The sequence below is a fragment of the Mesocricetus auratus genome, unplaced genomic scaffold, assembly GCF_017639785.1.
Source record: "Mesocricetus auratus isolate SY011 unplaced genomic scaffold, BCM_Maur_2.0 Super-Scaffold_100006, whole genome shotgun sequence".
NCBI classification, from domain to species: Eukaryota; Metazoa; Chordata; class Mammalia; order Rodentia; family Cricetidae; genus Mesocricetus; species Mesocricetus auratus.
Window position 1 is genome coordinate 75,025,357 of NW_024429190.1, and position 14,712 is coordinate 75,040,068.

General features: G+C 44.0%; 1 protein-coding gene and 1 pseudogene across 2 annotated transcripts in view; both read left to right on the plus strand.

Moving 5' to 3' along the window:
• The window catches only part of Gpat3 (glycerol-3-phosphate acyltransferase 3), a 50,839-nt gene that overhangs the window by 25,291 nt on the left and 10,836 nt on the right, over positions 1 to 14,712 (plus strand). For both annotated transcript variants that reach the window (XM_040747519.1, XM_040747520.1), the window contains 4 exons: positions 8,044 to 8,314; positions 9,701 to 9,775; positions 10,421 to 10,510; positions 12,080 to 12,173. In XM_040747519.1, the coding sequence (XP_040603453.1) occupies positions 8,044 to 8,314; positions 9,701 to 9,775; positions 10,421 to 10,510; positions 12,080 to 12,173 (530 nt within the window). The remainder of the gene's footprint in view (positions 1 to 8,043; positions 8,315 to 9,700; positions 9,776 to 10,420; positions 10,511 to 12,079; positions 12,174 to 14,712) is intronic.
• LOC110342068 lies at positions 1,842 to 5,639 on the plus strand (annotated as a pseudogene).

The window sequence follows — 14,712 nt, forward strand, 5'->3', positions numbered from 1 at the left end:
TCAGTCCCCAGCATTGCAAATGCTGCAAATTGTGGCTCGTGTCTGTGATCTCAGATGTGGAGCGCTGGAGGTAGGATCACAAGTTCACAACATTGCCCTCAGCTACACAGTGACTCCATCCAAGGCCAGCCTGGGATATGAGCTACTATCTCAAGCAAAATCAAACAACAATAATCATAACACTAATTCCATCATTGCATGTAACTAAATTTATAACAATAAAATATGGTTTAAAAATATTTGGGAAAGAATGAAGTGATCACCAGAAACTCCAAGAGTCACTGTGTAGTAAGCATAGCCAGGTTGCCTAATGTAAGCCCTGAAGCTGTGACTTGACTAATGGCCCAGGGGATGCTTTGGACTAGATGAACCTGGGGACTAATGGCCCAGGGGATGCTTTGGACTAGATGAACCTGGGGCCTACCCTTGCAGAGTTACTGCTGAATCATTGTGAAAAAGGATGGGAGAAGGTGGATTGGGAAACTTTTATTTGCTAGTGTAGTTGATTCAGTGATTCACATATCAATGTCCATAGCAATTAACAACAGGGAGAATGGGATGGGACCAATGTTCATATCTTGACAGCTAATCACTGGACATCGACCAAGCTGTTCCCTTGGCGTTAAGTATCCCTGTTCTTAAATCCCAACAGGATCTCTTCAGCTCACTCCCCAGTTTTAACACAGCTATCCATAGTAACTGTTCTCTCCTGGTCTGTTTAAAATCAGGCCCATCATACCTATGGCTCAGAAGGAAACTGGGTTTTCGTAGGGAGGGATCTTCACAAACTAGAGTATTTCCCACACACCAGTATTTTCCTCTGTGATCAGTAAATTCCTCCCTGTCCCATTTTCTTAGTAACTGGGAATGAAACAGGAGAACAGCTTGTGTAGGAAGGAGTCTGTCTTAGAGTTTCTATTGCTGTGACGAGACACCATGACCATGGCAAGTCTTATAAATGAAGACATTTAATTGGGGTGGCTTGCTTGTAGTCTAGAAGTTCAGTCCACTATGGTGGGGAGCATGGCAGTGTGCAGGCAGACATGGTGCTAGCTACTTCTTGATTAGAAGGCAACAGGAAGTGGACCATCTCCCACACTGAGCGAAGCTTGAGCAAAAGAGACATGGAAGCTCACCTCCACAGTGACACATTTCTTCCAACAAGGCCATACCTCCTAATAATGTCACTGCCTTTGGGATTATGAAGGCCAGTTACATTCAAGCTACCACAGAGTCTGAAATTACAAATGCCTGTTTTATATTTTCCAAAGGGAATTGAATTATCTTGCATCCAAAGCAGTGGTTCTTAACCTTCTAGTGACACAATCCTTTGACACAGTTCCTCATGTGTGGTGATCCCCAACCATACATAAAATTGTTTGTTGTTACTTCATAACTGTAATTCTGCTACTGTTATGAATTGTAATGTAGATATCTGTGTTTTCTGATGGTCTTAGGTGACACCCATGAAAGGGGTCATTCAGGGATTGAGACCCACAAGTTGAGAAATACTGGTCTAGATCAAGAAATGGAGCTTTTCCAGTCCCAAAATGTTCTTAGTCCCACCCTTCCCTGGAGAGTATACACTTGTCAAATCCATATCAGATTTAATTTTAGATATTTCCATAAACAATGTTAGGAAAGGTGATTGCCTACTACTGCTATTTATTATTATTATTATTATTATTATTATTATTATTATTATTATTATTATTTTATTGGTTTTTTTGTTTTTGGGACAGGGTTTCTCTGTGCAACAGCAATGGCTTTCCCGGAACTTGCTTTGTAGACCATGCTGACCTCACAGAGATCTGAGTGCCTGTGCCTCCCGAATGCTGGGATTGAAGGCATGTGCCACCATCACCTGGCTGATCGCCTATTTTTAAAAATGTTTTTGAGACAGGGTGTTGGGTAACCCGGGTTTTCCTCACTCTAAAGCTAAGAGTGCTGTTGAGTTTCTCTGGCTTCCACCTTCCGAATCGCTGGGATTACAGGTGTGTGTAGCCACTTCCGCTCCTTAAAAAATTATTCTTAGTTACAATTTTAACTCTGTGTATTCATGTTTTATCTGCACACAGGTTGGTGTACCATTTATGCCTGGTAACCACAGATCCCTGAGACTGGAGCTGCAATGTGAGCCACCACGTGGGTGCTAGGTGTCAGTCTGGGTCCTGTGGAGGGAGGGACAGCCACCTCTCTATCCCCGCTTCCACTTTTATGTGACACCGAGGATCGAATCCATCCATAGCTTTTGAATGCAAGGCCAGCAGTCTGCTGACTGATCTATGCCCTCAGCCCCACCTATTTTCTTGATAGAGGATGATGACGGAGTTGGCTTCTTGGTCAACTAAGGTCTCAATGAGAGAGTGTGTTTGGAATAATGGACTTCTGACCTTTGGAAGGTTGGTAGGTTAAGGTTCTACTTATGTGCGTAATCCCCATGTTCTCTTTGGGTCTGCAGTAGGCCTACTTTTCCTAGTCAGTGGCTTAGAAAGTTCCCTTTATAACTGGAGGACAGAACACTAGTGTGATTTATAACTGGGCAGTTATTCCAAAAGTCCGCTCAGCTAATTTAGAGTTAATTATGGTTGAGATGGCTTTAACTTCTGCCTCCATTTCTACAGGCCTTTCACATGGGGCGTTATTTATGTACCAATGACTTGCTAAAGGCAGAGGGCCACAGGGCTGCTTGTGCAATTAATCTCTTGCATTAGACCGAGAGTTAGCTCTAATTTTTCTTCTGTTCAAGCACGGTCTGTGTTGGCCCAGCCTGAGAATTTTGCATAAGGACAGAGTTCAAGTATTCATGGCTTTTATTTTCTTAAACTGAGTTGTAAAATTAGAGGAAAAATTTCCTAGAATCAGTGTTTGTCATTTTAAGAAGCATGGGGTCTGAAAGGTCAGGGGTAACCTGTTACAAAAAACTAGACCTTCTTTAAAAATTATTTTACGTGCATGGGTGTTTTACCTGTGTTATGTCTGTTCACCATGTATATACCTTGTGCCCTTGGAGGCAGAAGAGTGTGTCAGATGCCCTGGAACTGGAGTTATATATAGATGCTTCTAAGCTGCCCATGGGAATGAGAGCTGGTAGAGTAGCCAGTGTTCTTAGCTACTGAGCCATCTCTCCACCAACAATATCTTGAGATGTAGGAAGCTTGATATATTTAAGGCAGCTAATGTACATTTGATGTGTAAGTGTGATGTAGGAGCTTGGGTTGAGCATTAGATCAGGAAGACAAGTTGGTTTAAAGGATATTATTGGGATGGTAGATACAACCGAGCTAGGAGGGACAACTAGGTAAGCTCCAAGAGAAACCTCGATGGGGGAGGGTCGACGGGGCGTTGTCGCCTCCCTGTGCACTCTGGGGACCTTGGCTATGGCCGGGTTCACTGGCAGCAGGGAGACGGAGGGAGGCAGGGTATCTATCTGTACTGCAACCTCTCGTCCTTCATCCCTGTGTGATTAAAAAAAAAAAAAAACCTGGTTTGAACTGACTTTAAAAGCATGAAGAGGTAGTCCAGATGTACTCCAGGCTGCAGGCACCACTGCAGGTGGAGGTAATAATTCCAAGATGCCAGGACGTTCCAGTTCAAATGCAGGTTCCACTCGCTACATATCCTTCAGTGGTGTGGAGTCTGCTCTCTCCTCCTTAAAAAACTTCCAAGCATGCATCAGCTCTTAAATGGACACAGTTTCTAGTGATGCCTTGGACCTTGTGGAGACTCATACTGAAGTGAGTAGTAAATACAGTATGGACGGGGCCATGAATGAAGTCATTATGTTAAGGTTGTCCTGTTTACCATAAATCATGTAAAAGAAGAACACCCAGAAAAGATGCCGGACTTAAAACTACTAGTGGAGAAGAAGTTTTTGACTTTACAGAATAAGAATTCAGATGTTGACTTCGAAGACAATGAAAGTCATAAGCTACAGCTGAGGGAACTGAAGAAGCAATGTGGCATGCCTGCCGACAGAGAGGACGATTGGACAGAAGGGATTGATGAAGATATGATTGCGACGCAAAGCCAGACCAGCTTCATCTGCCCCATAACACAGCTGGAAATGAAGAAGCCGGTGAAGGATGAAGTGTGTGGCCACACCTACGGAGAGGGTGCCATTGTCCACATGACAGAATCCAAGCGTGAAAGGAAGAAGGCCCGTTGCCCCCAAATGAGCTGTAGTCACACACACATGTTGGATCTCCTTCCACACAAAACCCCCGAGAAGGGCAATCGAGAGCCACAACCAGAAGAACAAGCGCCCCCTGCCTGCTCACAGGATGTCAGCAGCCTACCTCCACCCCAGCCGCCTGAGAGTGAGCTCAGAAACCTGTTAAGGGTTGGCTGAACAGCACACCGTGTTTGGGGTAACATGTGATGGCTAGTTGTAATTGAAGGCATTTTTCAAGTTACAGAATGAAAACACGAGAACATTACATTCTTTATTTTCAAGTGGTCTGAAATTTTAAATACATCTTTGATACTCCTCAAAAATAAGAAAGGATATTATTGGGACAGTTGTGAAAAACATCAAATGAGGTAGATGAGACAGCAGAATGAAGTTAGACAGCAGAGTTGTATTAGCGCCGACCCCTTTGATTTTGATGCTTTTGTTCTGGTTAACTATCCAGAGGAAATGTCTGTTGAGAGATAAAGAACATGATGTGCACACTTTCTTCTAAGTGGACCAGAAAAGAACTTATTTTTACACACAGATAGAATAAGAAAGCAAATGTGGCAGGATGGAGGCAATTGAATCTGGGTGGGATGACACATCCTCGTAGCCTTCCTATGCATTTGGTATTTTAGAAAAGCTTTCTGGATGGAATTCCTGAGTCACACTCTACGAACATTTGATTCTTCTCCATGGTGCTGGGTTGCTTTCCAGTACAACTTTACTAATTATATCCCTGTTGGTTCCCACTTTCAGAGCACTCGCTATGACCGTATTGTTGTGACACAGCATATGTCTCTAGGGGTGTAGTGAAGATGAACATCTTTCAGAGTATTGAGTCATAACAGGCTTACTCTTGCTGTGTTCTTAGCCTTTCTTACTGATCTTTGAAGTTTATTTTTTCTGCTGACTTTCTGTATGGCTTAGGTCTTCTTTGTTACTCTCATGGTCTTGCAACTGTCCACACACTTTTGAACGATGCTTAACTAAAAATACAGAACTGCAGTATGTTTTATTGGAGTTGCAGGGAACATACTAGGTCTGGGCCAGGGAAAATACTGCATATCAGGTGGGTGGGGCTGGCAAGCTGCTGTGTAGGCAGTAGTCTTCTCCCTCAGCTCAGTTACATAATCAACTCAGAGTTGCATTTTCTCATCTCTGACCTTGCTGAGAAAGGGTATCTTTAGGAGGTATATCTGCTGTCCCTGGTGTATTTTATTCAGAGATTTACTGACTAGCTTTGTTTTCTTCCCCTTTAGATTTGTTTAAGAAATATATAGATTGCTAAATAATGAAACTGTTGCATTGCTATGTACTTGGATAGAGTACTCTGTCTTAGTGGCATTGCAGAGCCTGTGGAGCAAGAGGGTAACTTGGCAGGGACACAATCTTGGACCATCTACTGGCACTAATTAAAAACAAGAAACATTTGACCTAACTTAAAAAAAAAAAGACAATCCAATAAGCATTCAAGAGCTTGCTTTATTGTTCTAATTATTTTGATTACCCTCTTTTATTGTTATAATTAAGTTATTAGATAAAACAATTAGGCAAAATCACATAATATTCTCTCTCTCTCTCTCTCTCTGAAACCCCAAAGAGTTAGTCCTGGAAACTAAAATTGTCCAACCTCTTCATTATGTAAAAGACACACATCAACCATGGAGTTGGTGACTATCTTAAACACAACTTGATTTTCAATTTCAAGTCAATTTTTCTTTCTCTCCCTGAACCCAGAATAGCTAGCAATTGACATGCTGGGAGTGGGGGGGCATGAAGAAAGGACAGACACACGGACAAATGTACAGAAAGCTCTCTGTACTTGCTCCGATGGGGCAGCCCTACTTGGCAACAGCAATCCAGATCCTCAGGGCGTCCATTCTATACAACACAGGAAGGGGTAGCTGATCTTGGTAGGAAGTGTCTATAGGCCAGCCGTCTCAGGACCAGTCATCTGGGAGGAAGCTGTGGTTGCCATTTCACGCACACTGTCCAATCACTTGGATTAGAGCAGTGACTCTCAACCTTCCTAATGCTGCGACCCTCGTGTTGTGGTGACCCCCAACCACAAAATCACTTCATTGCTACTTTGTAACTGTAATTTTCCTGCTATTTTGAATAGTAATGTAAATATCTGATATGCGGGATATCTGATATGTGACCTCCCAAGTGGGTTGTGAGCCACTGGTTGAGAACCACTGGGCTAGAGGACAGCTTTGCTGAGCCTCACCCCGGGAAGGCTTCACCAGCGTCTGTGGGTGTGAGGCATTGGTGTCATTGACATGACTGTCCCCATGCCAGCAAAACACACTCACTCAGGACTTTATCCTCTCCGTACATACACTCACTCAGGACTTCACCCTCTCCTTATACACTCATTCAGGACTTCTTGGGCTCCCTACACTCCCTCAATGCATCATGCAGAAAATCAAAAAGGAAAAAGAGAAAGAAGCATCCCATTCTAGTAAACTTGGAATTACTTTCTTTATGAGAAACAGTCTCAGTGGAGAAGAAAATCTAACTGCCAAAGAGAAGCATGTTTCCTTCTTGGTGTTTTTTTTCATAAACATATTTCATGACTTTAGATATGTTTAAGATCTCATCTCTTCTCACTTGATAGTGGATCCTAATTAACAGTGGTGCTGTATGTCAGTGAGTAGAGTGCAGCAGTGAATGTCTTCCCCGAGTCTCTTAGGAAACATTTTAGCAGCTGGATTACTAGTCCTGGGTAGAGAGCTGCAGTGAATGTCTTTCCCGCGTCTCTTAGGAAACATTTTAGCATCTGCATTACTAGTCCTGGGTAGAGAGCTGCAGTGAATGTCTTTCCTGCATCCCTTAGAGAACAGTTCAGGAGCACGTTTACTAGTCCTGGGTAGAGTGTTGCAATGAATGTCTTCCCTGCATCCCTTGGGGAACATTTTAGGAGGAGCAGGATTATCAGTCTGCAGTGAATGTCTTCCCCGCGTCTCTTAGGAAACATTTCAGCAGCTGCATTACCAGTCCTGGGTAGAGATCTGCGGTGAATGTCTTCCCTGCATCCCTTGGGGAACATTTTAGGAGTGGGATTGCCAATCCTTAGTACAACTCTTTTAGTCCTTTCCTGGTGAGTAACTTAAAACCAGTCACAGGCCAGTCACTTCCACTTTGCACAGAGAAGTATGTTGGTACCAGTACCATTTCAGTCACCAGACTTTATCTCGCCATGAAAGTATCCATTTACTAACACGGTTTCTCCTATCAACCCAGTTGCGCTTTGATTATTTTTCTGAAATACCTGTTGTTATCCTTTTGTTTTGAGACAGGATCTCATTTTGTCGCTCTTGCAGGCCTGGAATTCTCTATGTAGACCAGATTAGCTTCAATCTCCTAGGAACCTGCTTGCTTCTGCTTCCTGAGTGCCTATATAAAAGGCATGCACCTCTGTGCCTGGCTGTATTTTTCTTATTAAATAATTTTTGGCAGTACTGAGGATTTAACTCATGACCTGAGGCCAGCGTTCTATCAGCAAACAGACACCCCAGCCCCTCTTATTAAGTCACTTTTATGAAGTCACTGGGTGGAGGTCGCTCTGTGAAGATGCTGTGGCCCACCTCTTCCCACCACGATCTCTGTTCTAATGTCTCCACTTGCTCTTCGCCCATGTCTCACTCCGCCCACGCCACTAACTCCGCCCATGTCTCACTCCGTCCACGTCACTCACTCCGCCCACGTCACTCACTCCGCCCATGTCTCCGCCCACGTCACTCACTCCGCCCACGTCGCTCACTAAGCCCGTTTTCTGCATTCTGTGCAGTTAACATTGCCCCTTCAGTCAACTACTCTTTGCTCCCATGGCATTTTCTCATGTCCTGATGCTTTCTTTTAAGGTATTATCCAAAGAGATGAGTCACCCATGGAAAAAGGGCTCTCTGGTCTTCGAGGAAGGGACTTCGAGCTCTCTGACGCATTTTATTTCTCCAAGAAGGGATTGGAAGCCATTGTGGAGGATGAAGTGACCCAGAGGTTCTCCTCTGAGGAGCTAGTGTCATGGAACCTCCTCACAAGAACCAATATCAACTTTCAGTACATCAGTCCAAAGCTCACTCTGGTGTGGGTGCTGGGTGTGCTAATACGCTATTGCTTTCTGCTACCACTGAGGTAAGCCACCTGCCTGGTTTGATGGTGCCATCAGTCCCTCTTCCTTACGTGTGCAATGGGTGCTTAAGAGTATGTGGCATGGATCCCACCTCTTCCCGGTGGGAAACACGGCCAGATGTGACAGATGTGACCTGCAGGGGCGTGTTACCTGTGCACCCCTTTACAGTTTTTCTTCCAAATGAAGATGTGCATTTAAAATTCTCTCTCCCCTCTCTCTTTCTCTTCCCCTCTCTCTTTCTCTCTCTTCTTCCCTCCCTCCCTCCTTCTCTCTCTCTCTCTTCTTCCCTCCTTCCCCCCTTCCCTCCCTCCCTCTCCCTCTCTCTCCTTCTCTCTCTCTCTCTCTCTCCCTCCCTCCCTCCCCCCCTCCCTCCCTCCCTCCCTCCCTCCCTCCCTCCCTCCCTCCCTCCCTCCCTCCCTCCCTCCCTCCCTCCCTCCCTCTCTCTCTCTCTCTCTCTCTCTCTCTCTCTCTCTCTCTCTCTCTCTCTCTCTCTCTCTGTGTCCCTTTGTGTCCTAGCACTGTGGCTTAGACTGACTTTTGGAAATTGTTGAAGCTGTGATAAATGGTAGAATTCAGAATTGTATATATACTATTGCTGGAACCTTAACCCAGTGCTTCCAAAGTGGGGCTCAAGTATTCTGGAGGTACACAGGACTATCTTGATATTTGGGAAGGAAATACTAGAGCTTTTGGGGGGGGGTTTGAAACAGTTTCTCTATGTAACAGTTCTGGATGTCCTGGAACTAGCCTTGTAGACCATGTTGGCCTTGACCTCATTGAGATCCACCTACTTCTACCACCTAAGAGCTGGGATTAAAGGTGTGTGCCATCACTGCCCAGCAATACTACAGCTTTTAATTTTGTTTTACTTATTTGATACTTTTTGAGACATGGTCTCATGAAGCCCAGGATGGCCCTGCACTTGCTGTGTGATTTAGAATGGTCTTAATCAACTGATTCTCCTGCCTTTGCCTCCCAAGTGCTGAGATTACCAGCATGTGTCCCCATTATTTATTAGAACCCATCATCTTTTTTTCTTCCTCTAAAAATGTATCATAGGGCAATCTTTTCCTTGCTGTGCCATATTCCATAATGCTCTACGAAGTTATAGTTTCACTGTTTAGGAGGCAGTGAATGAATTCTTTGTGTTCTCACTGTCAGGCTGATGTTTGCAGTGGTGAATTCTTTACCTCTGTGTATTCCCACTGTCAGGCTGATGTTTGCAGTGGTGAATTCTTTAGGTGTATTCCTACTGTCAGGCTGATGTTTGCAGTGGTGAATTCTTTACCTGTATTCCCACTGTCTGGCTGATGTTTGCAGTGGTGAATTCTTTAGGTGTATTCCTACTGTCTGGCTGATATTTGCAGCGGCCTTCTTTTCTTTTTCAGGGTTACTCTGGCTTTCATTGGGATCAGTTTGCTGATTATAGGAACTACACTGGTGGGACAGCTTCCAGACAGCAGGTGACATGTCTCCTTCCATCCAGCCTTCTGTGGGGCTGTCCTGTTTACCTAGCTGGGTCCACAGAGCTAGAATTTGTTCAGTTTATAGGTTCTGCATGAATTTTATGGTGTCAAGTCATGAGAATCCTTACTGAATTCATCTTCAGAGTCTTTATTTAATTTTTTCCTGTTCATTTGAAAGTATATCTGGATGATGGTGTCAGATATGCTTGAACTGGAGTTAACAGACAGTTGCAAGCTGCCATGTGGGTGCGGGGAATTGAACCCAGGCCCTTTGGAAGAGCAGCCAGTGCTCTTAACTGCTGAGCCATCTCTCTAGGCCCAGAAAGTAAATTTTTCAAAGGAGAAATGAAAGGAAAAAAGGAAGTAGACTGAGGGTCCCAAAGGAAAGATAGAACCTTTGACTCTGGTGGCCTGGGGAGGTCTTTTAGGACTTTATTATGATCTAGCAGGGTAGAGGTGACTTCCAACTAGAATTTTATCTGATTTGCCTGGTACATGCTGGGTCTTTAATAGCAAATGCATGGATGAGACAGCAAGAATCGCTATTTGGTGTATCAGAACGCAGCACATGGGAGCTTTAACTGTGTGTCTTAGGGGTGGGTACCCAGGACAAAATCATTAAATGGGTTCTTTATCTTTCAGCATCAAGAACTGCCTGAGTGAGCTGGTCCACCTGACCTGCTGCAGGGTCTGTGTCCGGTCCCTCTCTGGCACCATTCATTATCATAACAAGTGAGTGTCCATCACATGATGGGAGATGTTATTCTGCATATGTTTCTCTTATTGATTGATGAATGAAACACTGATTGGCCCGGCAGGAAGATAGGCTAGTAGATGAAGAGCATTCCGGGAAAGGTAGGCAGGAGCCAGCCAGAGTCTTGATGTTGCTGGAGGAATGACACCATGCTGGGCATTAGTGGGTAAGCCACAGCCTCGTGGCAATACATAGATTAATAGAAATGGGTAACCAATAAAAAGCTGTAGTCATCGGCTAACAATATTATAATTAATACATGTCTCTGAGTGTTCATTTGGGGCAAGGCGGTTGTGGAACTGGGCGGGAAATCTTGCCACAGCCATGGCTTCATCTTCAGACAGTTCCAGCAGGAAGGGAGTGGGGTGGGGTGATGAGAGTTGGAAGGAGGTTGGGGAGGCAGCTGGTGGGATCTGGGAACTTCTGGGTTCATCATTGCTTGTGTTTTCAGAAGGAATACAAGAATTAACAGTGAGCAGTGTTCATAGATGGACATTTACAGTGTGCAGAGGGGGTGAACTTCTCATAGGTTACTCCTGGGGAGTGGACACTGCTATCCTATGGGATGAATGGTGGGAATCTATAGGTCTGGTTTGCTAAGGATGGTGAAAGTCAGATTCTGAGCTGGGTCTGTCTGTTTTGAAGATGCTGCTGCTGGCAGTCCTAGGGGGTGGCTGAGGCTGAAGCTGAGGCCTGTTTTCCCTGCTTAGTCTTCCCGTTTCTAAAATTCTCTGCCTGGTTCCTATGATGAGATAATTCATTCTCTTCTCTTTATCCACAATCAGAGACTACAAGTAGCTAGAGAAAGTCATCAACTAAATTAAAACAATTATGATTGCTTTTGAATTACTTTATCTTAATTCAATGCTATTTTTTTAAAAATCATTTTTTTATTACCATTCTTTTTGAAGCAAGACCTTGCTGTGTAACCCTGGCTGTCTTGGAGCTCATTAAGTAGCACAGGATAGTTTTCAACTTGTGGCGATCCTCTTGCCTTGGTCTTCTAAGTGCTGAGATTACCGATACAAGCCACCCTGCATTGAAACATCCTAATTATACATGTTCTAGAACAAGCTCTTTGCATCCTAATTGAGTCTTTCTGTCTCATTTATAGGAGAAAATATGTTGTCATTTGGTTTGAGCAAGTGTAAATTGGTTCAGTGTGGTGGCCCACACAGTAATCATTGCATCTAGGAGAATGAATCAAGAGAACCAGATGCTCAACGCCAGTCTCAGCTATACAACCTGTTTGAGGCCAGCCTGGGCTACAAGAAGCCCTGTCTCAACAACATAACAGCATACTATACTCAAAGCACCCAGCATAAATCATAATAGTTGTGATTAAGTAAGCAAAAATATGAATTATAAAGAGAATGCCATGGTCTCTCACACAACTCATCATACTACATGGGGATAATGTTTTAAACATTGGCCTATATACTTGAAAGATTTTTTAAAAATCCTAAATAAGATAAGTCTGTACATGCTGGTGTGTAAAATGTTGAGCTTTTTCTGAGGTGTGGTACTGACAGCTGTTTTAATTGCAGGCAGTACAGACCCCAGAAGGGAGGCATTTGTGTCGCCAATCATACATCCCCCATCGATGTCTTAATCTTGACAACAGATGGATGTTACGCCATGGTAAGAGCAGCTCATTGATACTTCAAGTATGTGTGCTTGCTGAAATGCAAACTAGAAAGTTAGTTTGTTATTAGGAGTTTGGCCAGGACATAGTGGTATAGGCTACATAGTATATTTACACAAGGGACAAACAGTTCCAGAAGACAGCTTTAATAGCCAAGGTGGGAAAATATCTCGACAGAACTTTGTAAAGTTGATTTCATCTTACTTTTAATGTGCCAGCTGGTGTTTAATTATACTGTACAAAATTAAAGGCAACCTCTTCAGAGTTTTACAGATCCCAGCCAGCCAATTAGTTCTCTTTTCAGAGGGATAAGTACAATTAAAAACAAAAACCAAAAGACAAATCTGTTTTCTTTAATGAGGATCTGGCAAAGAAGGTGAAATACTTGTTTCTCAGCCCAGTTCTCAGGTTTTGTTCACTGTCTCCAAAGGAAAGAAAAGAGCAGAAAATCCAGTAACCACAAAGTCCACAGCAAAGCCAAGTCCCCAGTGCCCTGTTTTGGGCATGAAGAGGAACTATACTTTGGTGTCTGTGTCCATCTGTTCCCCCCATCATCTGTGGCTCTAACAGTCTGTCTGACATTTCCTCTGCTGGGTGAGCCCCAGATGCTGACCCAGGTTCCTCTTCTGCTCCCTGGTTAAATGTGTTCTGAGGAGGTGTGGGGCACGGGATGACCAGACGCCTGTCCGGGGTTGTTCTCCTCTTCTCACAGGTGTGGGTTGTGGATGGCCGGTGGCATTGTGAGGGCAGAAGGTTCGCCAGTCAGTTTTCCAGATGGGTATTGGTGATCTAGTGTGCTTTTCTGAGAATCCTTCCAGGTTAAGTGTGTGCTGTGGGTGAGTAGGGATGCCAGCATACATACCACTGGTTTCCACAGTGCCAGCATGCACACCGGTTTCCACTATCCGTGGGTTGTGTGAGCAACAAAGCCTTTGTAAAAATTCCCGCTTATGCCCATGTTTGCTTTGTCTTAATTTTTAAGTTCAGTGGCTTCAGATGTAGCTCCGTGGTATAAACTTACTTACCTAGCAGTGTGAAGATCTGGGATATTTTCCAGCACTGCCAGAAAAGAAAAGAAAAATCTAAAAGTACAATCTGGACATGGTGGCATAGTCCTAAAATCCTAGCACTCAGGAGGGAGAGGCAGGAGGAGTTTGAGGCCAGCCTGGACTACATAGCAAGTCCTAGGCTAGTCAGTACTACACAGCGAGACCCTGATACACAGACACATTTCCCTAGCAAAGTAAATAAATAAGTGAAATAACTTTGTAAAGGGAAGCTTTTTCTTTGAGAGAAGCCTTCCCGCCAGCCTGGTTCTAGAGTCGCATCAGTCCCAAATAAACACACAGGAGGCTATATTCATTATGAAGCTGTTGGCCTTGCTTGTTTCTTACTGGCTAGCTCTGACTTAAGTAATTACCCCATAATTGTTAATCTAAGTATGTCTCTTATCGGAGAATAGTTCCGGGCTCCTACCCCATGGTGTTACATCTTGACTCTCTGTGTTTCTCCTTTGTTTTTCCTACCAAGAGTCCTCCTGGATTTCTTGTCCCACCTATCTTGATTCCTATTGGCCAACAGTGCTTTATTGACATAATCACAGGACTTCCCACATCAACTCTTCAGAGCAAATAACTCTTAGACAAGCACTGTTTAATATATCATTAATTTAAGTGAGCTTTTTTTGAACCTAAAGATTCTTTTGACATCTTCAGGAAGAGAGATAGAATTGGTCATTTATCTTGTGGTAGATTAGGAATCAGTTGATAGTTATATATGTTGAAAAATAAAAAGAAACTGGGAAAAACATATGTCATACAAACACAATTTTCTATATAATTTCAATATTTAGGCATCCTCCCTAAAGCCCACCAAGGAAGCCCTCCGCAGAGCCCCAGAACATACCTGAACTTATCAGCCTTTTCTGTGTGTTAGGTCAGGCCTGGGATTTCACTGTAGCTGGGGAGGTTGAGGCTTAGGCATCTGATCTGCTCATCTCTGGCCCACCTTATGCTGACCTAACAGAGTACTGCAGTTGGGGTAATTTGTGAGGAGCCAAAGTTGTTCGCTCATAGTGCAGGCTGGAAAGTCTAAAGTCAGGATGTCTAGTGAGGATCTGACTGTCCTGTCTTCGCATGCTAGAAGGAAGGCCTGGATTACAAAAAGAAGTCTGCTCCCTATAGTGCCCCACTTTGTGAAGATATTTTCATTTTATGCGTGTAAATGTCTTGCCTGTATGAATGTCCCTAAATCATGTGCACGCGACTCCCCAGGAGGCTAGAAAAGACAGTGGATTCTCTGTAACTTGCCAGGTGTGAACTGCCATGGGAATATTGGGAACCGGACCCAGGTCCTCTGTAAGAGCAGCAAGTCTCTTAATTGCTGAGCCGTCTCTCCAGCATCAGCAAGAGCCCTTTTAATAATGGCTCTAATCTGTTCATTTGAGCAGAGGTGTTGTGATCCAGACCTATCACATTGGTCATTTCTCCAGCACCATTGCCTGGGGGACTCAGTTTCCAGTACATGAATTCCAGG